Source organism: Perca fluviatilis, chromosome 8 (genome assembly GCF_010015445.1).
Source record: "Perca fluviatilis chromosome 8, GENO_Pfluv_1.0, whole genome shotgun sequence".
In the NCBI taxonomy this organism is placed as follows: Eukaryota; Metazoa; Chordata; class Actinopteri; order Perciformes; family Percidae; genus Perca; species Perca fluviatilis.
This window is the reverse complement of record NC_053119.1, coordinates 1,219,177-1,228,926: the sequence shown is the minus strand read 5'-3', so window position 1 is coordinate 1,228,926 and position 9,750 is coordinate 1,219,177. Positions and strand designations below refer to the sequence as shown.

The 9,750-nt window shown below is 40.2% G+C and overlaps 1 protein-coding gene across 1 annotated transcript in view; it reads left to right on the top strand.

The window, feature by feature from the left end:
- The window catches only part of actr6 (actin related protein 6), a 30,435-nt gene that overhangs the window by 6,302 nt on the left and 14,383 nt on the right, over positions 1–9,750 (top strand). Inside the window, exons 5-6 of the mRNA XM_039807821.1 lie at positions 8,362–8,497; positions 9,231–9,287. Coding sequence (XP_039663755.1) covers positions 8,362–8,497; positions 9,231–9,287 — 193 coding nt within the window. The remainder of the gene's footprint in view (positions 1–8,361; positions 8,498–9,230; positions 9,288–9,750) is intronic.

Sequence of the window (9,750 nt, the reverse complement as noted above, 5' to 3'; positions counted from 1 at the left end):
CTGCAGCTGCATTGCCAAGGATAATCTACCGCTCAGTGGAGAGACCACTGTGTTGCCGAGGTTTCTATCGCAACTCACCCACTGATGAACAACCCCCAACGTTGGTCTGAAATGATCTCTGGCTAATAGAACTGCACAACCAGACTGATCCTTCAGTCGCACCAAAACTACTCTGGCTGGTGTTTTCATCTCTAATGTTAAATCAATCAGGTGTACTACGTGAAGCCTCTATGAGACAGCAATGGTATGATCTGATTGTGTGTCCCAAATTTGGCCCCTCGTGGAGAGCTTTTTTCAGAGGGAGAAGAAGTCACTCAGATGCATAGCTTGGAGAAAGGATAATGGCATGGTTGGTATTTTATCAAGTCGAACCTAACAGAGGGAAGAATCTTTAGTAACGTCTGATCTGAGAATGAGTAGAGTGAGCTGGTACCATGATAATGGGAAACCTGGTTATCTCTAATATCTCAGTGGGAGACGGTGAGTACTGGTGTGCAGTTATTGACCAAGATGATTATCAGTGTGAGTCAACAGAGAGAACTGTGTTAGTGTACATGGAGCCCTTTGGGATTTACTCCACCTTCTTCAAAGTGCGATGCTCAGTGCCTCAGTGTCCTGCTGCTGATGCTCTGTGCTGTGCAGTCGCTGTGAACCTTGAGGACACGGAGAGAGGAGCGCAGCTTTCAGCCTCACACACACACTTAATATGCATATATGATCATTTCATCACTGGCTTTAATACAGCCGGTATACACTTTATACAGCCTGGTAACACTGGCTTTAATAATAACCTGGTATACACTGGCTTTAATACAGCCTGGTATACACTGGCTTTAATACAACCTGGTATACACTGGGCTCTTTAAAACAAGGGATGGGACAACATTCATGCAGAGAAAACATTTAAACTAGAACACAAAAGACAAAACAAACAAACAGAAATGATGGGAAATAAGACACACAAATACCCAAAGATTATTATTATAATAGTATAAAATATGTTTTGAATGTTAGAAGGTAACCTTTGATCCTGACAGGGGGTGCAGATGTACCTTATTGTCTGTATTTATTATGTTGTGTATATATAGATGATATAATATTGTATATATATTGAGTTAGTTGATCTTTTTCTTGATGTTATTGTGGATGTGTGTGATTATAGGAGGGGGGGGCTTTGTTAGGCTACATTGGTTAAATAGTTTAACATGTTGGAATTCATTTTTAACATTACTGTCACCTAGGAGTTTTATTACAAATCATTTTACCTTTATCTGTGTGTGTGTGTGTGTGTCTCTGGTGTGTGTGTGTGTGTGTGTTCCAGGATGTTTTATTTTAAATTCAAAGATTATGTGATGTTGTAATATATATGAAGGAATTTGAATTGTCTTTAATGCATTTATAATAGTTGTAACTTGCAGTTGTCAGTGTTATAAACTTGTCATTACATCTTGGTCTATATCTATAATCTATCATCTGTATAATAATACATTATTAATGAACAGTTAAACTTGCTCTGATTGTGATTTCTGATTAATTATTATAAGCAACATATCTCTCTTCGGTCTGTAAAATGTTTCTTATGTTAACTTTCAGTAAGTAAAGTTGATTTCTAGAGCACATTTAAACATTAACCTCTCCAAAGTGCTGAATAATAAATGTGTCTTTATCACAGATATAAAAACAGAAATGGAGGGAGCACATCTGATATGTGCAGGCAGCAGCTTCCACCGTCTGTACGTAGCTGAAAGGCTCTGTCCATATTTGGCAGTTTTCAGATGATCTGTATCAGTGTTTTATTATAAAGATTAATGAAATAAAAGGTGTTCTACTTTATCTCAGCTACAGCTCTGAGTCTCTCCCTCTGCTCCGCTTAACCTCACCACTGAGTCTCCCTTCATGTCCCGCCCACAACACTATCTGGTTGGTAGATGTTAGACGAGTATCAGCCAATCAGCACTGACCACTGAGTCTCACTTCATGTCCCGCCCACAACACTATCTGGTTGGTAGATGTTAGACGTGTATCAGCCAATCAGCACTGACCACTGAGTCTCACTTCATGTCCCGCCCACAACACTATCTGGTTGGTAGATGTTAGTCGAGTATCAGCCAATCAGCACTCACCATGCTGCCTGAGACGTCCAGGAGTTTAAACAGTTGGAGTTTACAGCGTTTAAAGCTGTGGGAAGCAGTTTGTTTTGAGCGTCATTGGGCAGAAATACCGTAATAAATCTTTCAGCATGTTGTAATTCAAGTGTTTTAGGAAAAAAATAGACTCCTGCATCTCCTCTTGGCTCTGTTTTCAGGCTGTCCCTGTGTGTGTGTGTGTGTGGTGTGTGTGTGTGTGTGTGTGTGTGTCTGTCTGTCTGTGTGTGTGTGTATCTGTCTGTGTGTGTGTATGTATATATATGTGTGTGTGTGTGTGTGTCTGTCTGTGTGTGTGTGTGTGTCTGTCTGTGTGTGTGTGTGTGTGTCTGCTGTGTGTGTATGTATATATGTGTGTGTGTGTGTGTGTGTGTGTGTGTGTGTGTGTGTGTGTTGTGTGTGTCTGTTTTCAGGTTTTTAGATAACGTGATGGAGACTTTGTCCAATCACAGGTAATTTCAGAGAAAAGTATGATTTTTTTCTGTATACACTCTTTAATTTACACTCCACCATGAATCCACAATTTAAAAAAACTGTTAATAAAGCTTTGGCAGATTTGGGTATTTATTTGTGTATTGTATATGTAATTTGCAGTTTTAAAATCAAACCTATTTTACATTTATTTAGTTAAATATTCACTCATTTTCATTTTATTTCAATAGGGTTTTGCGGAGGGAACTCAACTAGAAGAGATACATGTTTCCGCCCCGAACATTTACATCTAGGTGGATCCTTACAACCTCGTATCTGATTGGCTATACCAACCGCCAATGAACATAAAGGAAAGGAAGGAGAAGGCCTGATTGGCTGTCTCAGATCCGGAAACAGACGAGTAAAATGATAATGCGGGATTGTTGTTTTCCTCGAAAGTGTAGAAACTCATGTGTTTTGTTTAGCTGCTGGAATAAAATAAGACTTTTTCTTTAGTACAGGCAATACAATGGCCACCTTAGTTCTTGGACAACGGAGCCTATACGGCGAAAATAGGATACAGTCAGGAGAAAGTCAGGTAAAGTTCACTTATGTTAGCACTGTGGCTAACGTTACTGCAATAATAATAATAATAATACGCTCGGTCCAGCTAGCTAATCTATTTTAAACAAGCCCACCGGTAATTATCTGTATTATAGCGTTACAATATACGTAAAATCAATGACGTTAATGTGACGCATTGTCCAGTCTGACATACGTAGCGCCGTTCCGTTCTCTTGGACGGAGAGCCGAACGCCAAACTCCGTTCAGAAAAAGCTCAGTTTTATGTTCTCGAGGGGTTTAAATACATAAATTCCCGATGCAGGGCTTCTTTTAAGACCAAATATGAAGCTTCGGGGCTCTAACTTAAACTCGGCACAGGTTGAATACACTAACTAGTAATATCTTCGGAGTTGCAGCAGGGTATTTTAGGTTTTGTTCAGTTTTAGATTGATTTGCCAGACAACAAAATACGTCATATATGTGTAAATGTGTTATTGTTCTCACTAGAGGTGTGAGTCTTCACTGATGTCCCGATTCCATTACGATTATCATGTCAGCGATTCGATATCTCGATGCATCAGGATGCGTCAAATCCATGTTTCTATTAAAGCCATGTAGGATATTTAATTCAGAGCTTTTCAAGCTTCAGAAACCAAACATTCTGCAGTGCTGTAATACTAAATAACTTGGATACAGAAACCTATACAGCACTGAGCACATGGCACCTCCTGAATGTGTTAGCATACCAGAATATGTAAACAGAAATGTTGTTAGGTCTACATTACATTGTAAACAGAAATGTTGTTAGGTCTACATTAAATTATAAACAGAAATGTTGTTAGGCCTACATTACATTATAAACAGAATAGGCCTACATTACATTATAAACAGAAAGGTTGTTAGGCCTACATTACATTATAAACAGAAATGTTGTTAGGCCTACATTACATTATAAACAGAAATGTTGTTAGGCCTACATTACATTATAAACAGAAATGTTGTTAGGTCTACATTACATTATAAACAGAAAGGTGTTAGCCGACATTACATTATAAACAGAAATGTTGTTAGGTCTACATTAAATTATAAACAGAAATGTTGTTAGGTCTACATTACATTATAAACAGAAATGTTGTTAGGTCTACATTAAATTATAAACAGAAATGTTGTTAGGCCCCTACATTACATTATAAACAGAAATGTTGTTAGGCCTACATTACATTATAAACAAAAATGTTGTTAGGCCTACAACATTATATACAGAAATGTTGTTAGGCCTACATTACATTATAAACAGAAATGTTGTTAGGCCTACATTACATTATAAACAGAAATGTTGTTAGGCCTACATTACATTATAAACAGAAATGTTGTTAGGCCTACATTACATTATAAACAGAAATGTTGTTAGGCCTACATTACATTATAAACAGAAATGTTGTTAGGTCTACATTAAATTGTAAACAGAAATAATGGATTATGAGTAGCCGATTATCGATGCAGCATTTCACCGTCCACGCATTCCATGCATCGATTATTTTGATTTATTTCAACACCTCTAGTTCTCACTTTGTCTTGTGTTCTTGGGGTTTCCTCTCCTGTAATCCTGTAAAGCACTTTGTGACCTCTGCGTCTAAAAGATCTCTCTAAATACATTGTACTTTCACTAGTCAAGTTAACGTTGAACAAAAGCTAAACTTTCGCCATGAACTAGAAGACTCCGGGCTCTATTCCAGGCACTTGTAATGACATTTTGGACATGTTAAGAGGCTAAAAAAGACGCTTAAAACGCGCCCTGTTTCAGCCTCCTGGGTGCTAACACTAGCAGGGGGATAACAGGGGATTGGTTTTTGTTTTTCTTGCTATTGACAGAAACTCCAAATTTCCAAACAACATTGCTGCGGTTGAAATCGACTGGAATTCTCCTTTTAATGTGATCCTTTGCAGTCCCCTACACCTGTATTTAAACATAATAGCTTCCTTATAAAAACTAATAATGGGACGTCAGAGCTAACTCACCTAGTGTGCATCCAATAATCAGATCACAAAGACCTTCTGTCTCTCTCTTTTCTCTCTCTTCTCTCTTCTCTCCATCAGTGTTATTCCAAACTGCCAGTTTCGGCTCCAAGACGTCCAGATTAAAAACCTTCACGTCCAACCACTCGATGAGATCAAAGATCCTTCCGGTCTCTTCTACATCCTCCCTTCCAGAAGGTGAGAGAAAGTAGTGTAACGTAGGGGCTGTACAATTAATCTAAATTTAATCGCGGATTATGATTTTGGCTGCCAACCATCACAAAACAGAATAATGGAAAAAACAATTATTTTGCTCATTGCATTTTGCAGTAGTTAACTCTTATTTTCTCTTTGTGTTCATGAAAAAATAAAGTTTGAATAGGAAAGGATTATGGCAAAGTTCACAGTTGTATATGTTTGTTTTTTTGTACTGTTGATTTATGTAACTTTTTCCACTGTTTTTAAGTTCAATTATTGGAACATCTTTCCAGAAGTCAACGATTAATTGTGTTAAAATTACGTGGATTTCAGTATTGACCGAAAAATCGTGATTTATATTTTTTCCCGCCAACGAAGTAGCGCCCCTGTAATGGCAAAAATTACATTAAAGCATGATTCCTTTATATATATTTTTTGTGCTTTGCATTTCTTACAATACTGAAAGAGAGTTTATCCCATTCCCACATGTTGATTCTATGACGTCTCTTGAGTTTTAGCGGTATCTTTATCTTTATGTTGCCTGTGAGAAATGCCAAGTCATCTTTAGACCAGAACATGTGTGATTGTCACTCCCTTTTTCTTGTTGTGCATATAAGTTCAGTGTTTCTGTTCACTTATTTGAAGAAACTTTTCCACGCTGAGCTGATGTGCTTTTTGTGAAACTGTGTTCCTCTAATAGTTGCTATAACTATATAGTTTCAGAGACTCTTTCTCATGATCTCTCCCCTGTTCTCTCTCTCTTCAGGGTTATCTGGTGAACTGGGACGTCCAGAGGAAAGTGTGGGATCACCTGTTTGGAAAGGAGATGTTTAAGGTTTATAGTTTGCTTCATTTTTGTCCCAAAAAAACCTGCACTGGACGCGCTCAACTGACGTAGATACTTGGCTGGGTGCTGGATCCTAAAAGTGAATAATCCTAAATAAAGCTACTAGGACAGCACTCCAATTTGGTATTATTTATTGCGACACAACAAACGTTTCGGGCAATTACAAACAATACTCCACACACAGTTGGGTTTAATTATAAAACCAATACTGCACAGGTGGAGTTTGGTTTTGTCCTCAATGTCTTGTCTTTACTAGGGATGCACCGAATCCAGATTTTCAGGATTCAGGCTGAATCCTGAACCCCCTGGTTGAGATGGTGCTGACTCCTCCTCCCATCCTCAGTCCATGAACCCAGTAAACACATGAATGAAGTAAACAGGGACTGTCCTTCCTTTGCCGTACCTGAAGTTGCTGCATTCTGGCTGCTGTCTGGAGATTCCTTCGTGCACAACTCGTATTCTTTCAGATGTTTCAGACCAGATGTTGTAACAGCGGCCATGTTGTGTATAGTTTAGGGTCCTCGCCACCACCAGACCAATCAGCATTGAACAGATTGAACATGTAGCTGGACTTGAATGGCCTTCTTTTGACTGAAAGTTCTGCCAAACAACAACTTGTTCTGCTCACCAAATCCATGTCCACTTTCTCACAGCCTGCTGCATTGAACGCTTCCACATAACGCAAACACCTTCCCCAGATCAACGGCGCTTCGCCACTACGGGCGCATTCAGCGAGGCCGAAAGTGCGAAGTAGGGTTTGGTTCCCTGGGGAAAAGTAAAGGTTCAGCAGAAACCGAGGCCCGGCCAAAAAGCCCAAATATTATGTAAATGTAGGATATATTTTTCATCACATTGCCTGCTAATCTTATCCGCGGGCGCTTTAACGCCCAGGTGGATTTCCGCACGACACCAGCGTGGTCATCACCGAAGCCAGACTTCAACTTCGGCCCATCCAGGAGTCGATGAACGAGATCCTGTTTGAGGAGTACCAGTTCCAGTCCGTTCTCAGGATAAACGGGTGAGTCAGACACTTCCTGCTCCTCTTTAAAGTAAAGGGCACTCTAAATATATATACAACACTATTGTTAAAAAGGACCAGAGCTGATCAAAGATTATTGGATTAGTTTTCAACTAGAGTTAGAGAGTTATCTCAAGACACTTTCCACATAGAGTAGGTCTAGACCACACTTTAATTTATTATTATAATAATAATAATTATTATAATAATAATCCAAGGAAAACTGTGGGGCAAGAAAACCTAAAGACTCCAGGGAATAATCTCCCAGAGATGAGTTAGAAACAACTATTTCTGGGACATGGATACACACAGATGGATAGAGAGAGGAGAGAGGAGCTCAGTGAGTCAAAGGAAGTCCCCCAGCAGTCTAAAACTATAACAGCAGAACTAAGATCTGGTCCAGGACAGCCCTGATCCAGCCCCTATCAGGGTAGGTAGATTAATCTGACGATTATGAAGAGGAGGGGGTGCCAAAGTTATCCTTTCATAGTTCAAATTGTTCACCTCTATATATCCTGCCCTTGGTAGAGTAGTGTTTTCTTGATCCGGGTGTGGGTGGGGTGTGTTGTGTGTGTGGTTTTGTGTTGTGTGTGTTGTGTTGTGTGTTTGTGTGTGTGTGTTTTGTGTGTGTGTGTGTGTGTTGTGTGTGTGTGTGTGGTTTGTATTTGTGTGTGTGTGTGTGTGTGTGTGTGATGTGAATCTTGGTAAGTGTGTGTGTGTGTGTGTGTGTGTGTGTGTGTGATGTGTTTTAATCTCTGGTGAATGTGTGTGTGTGTGTGTGTGTGTGTGTGTGTGTGATTTAACTGGTGAATGTTGTGTGTGTGTGTGTGTGTGTGTGTGTGTGTGTGTGTGTGTGTGTGTGTGTGTGTGTGTGTGTGTGTGTGTGTGTGTGTGTGTGTGTGTGTGTGTGTGTGTGTGATGTGTATCTTGGTGATGTGTGTGTGTGTGTGTGTGTGTGTGTGTGTGTGTGTGTGATGTGTTTAATCTCTGGTGAATGTGTGTGTGTGTGTGTGTGTGTGTGTGTGTGTGTGTGTGTGTGTGTGTGTGTGATGTGTTTTAATTTGTGATGTGTGTGTGTGTGTGTGTGTTGTGTGTGTGTGTGATGTGTTTTAATCTCTGGTGAATGTGTGTGGGGTGTGTGTGTGTGTGTGTCCGTCCTGCAGCTGGCTCTCTCAGCGCTCATCACTACTTCCACACCAAACCCTCCGAGCTGTGCTGCTTGGTGGTGGACAGCGGCTTCTCCTTCACTCACATCGCCCCCTACTGCCGCAGCAAGAAGATGAAGGAGGGCATCCGCAGGTCAGAGGGCTGCAGCACCAGTCGCTAACCCGCCTCAGTGACTATGTTTACAAGCTGCCAATTTTCGGGTTATGGTCGGGTTAAGGTCACTATTCGGGTTTCTGAAACATTCGGAATAACCCGTTTCCATGTGTGAGCAGAGAGAGTTAGCGTCTGGACGTACGGACAACCTTAAGACGCCATAACTTCTCGGTCCCCTTCTTATAAATCTCACTATCTCGCTACTTTCTACCGTCAACAAAAGACATTATATTCATGGTTTTCACCACATTAATAAAGAACCTCTACTTCTTGTTTACTTCTGGTATACTGCTCGCAGGTTTTCTGCATTGACATATATAGAACTATATTATTATAGTATATAATTATTATTATTATAACTATGTTTTCTGGCGCATACAAGAAGTGCCTCTACTCAAAAGACCGAGACTCCTTGCGAATAGAACATGCGCAGAACACAAATCAATGTTCCTTGTGATGGGGATATGCCGATACGCGTTTACATGACCACAATTTCAGGTTAGAAAAGGGGTAACCCAGGTAGCATATTCAGGTTTTTAAAAACCGGAATATGAGCATATTCGGGTTTTTGCCGGTGTTAACATGGCCGTGGGTGACCGGGTTATTGCTAATATTCCGGTTTTGAACGGGTTATTGGCTGCATGTAAACGTAGTCATTGTTCCCAGGAATAACCAAACGCTGACGACTTCCTGCTTTATTTTGCTTCTCCAGGATCAATGTGGGAGGGAAACTACTGACCAACCACCTGAAGGAGATCATATCATACCGGTAACGTCTCTCTGTTAACCTGTTATCTGTCTCCACGGAGCTGTGGAGGAAGGTCTGGCTACACCACAGATGCATTCTGGGATAGGAGAAAAAACCCTCTGGGTTTCTTTAAACCAATTGCAACAGTCTTGGGCGACCGTGGCTCTGCTAAATAGTAGGCCTGCACAATAAATCGTTATCAAATCGCAATCTCCATTCACCCCTGTTCGCGATTTCAATTTTTAATTACTTCGATTTGTTTTTTTTCCTCCTTCAGTTAATTTATTGAAAGCATTTGACATTAACATGTTTTAATGATGTAAAGACATCATTAAACATCATCATGAAGGAGTCCAGATAGAGCCTGTATCAGAGCCATGTTTAGTCCAGATAGAGCCTGTATCAGGGCCATATTTAGTCCAGATAGAGCCTGTATCAGAGCCATGTTTAGTCCAGATAGAGCCTGTATCAGAGCCATGTTTAG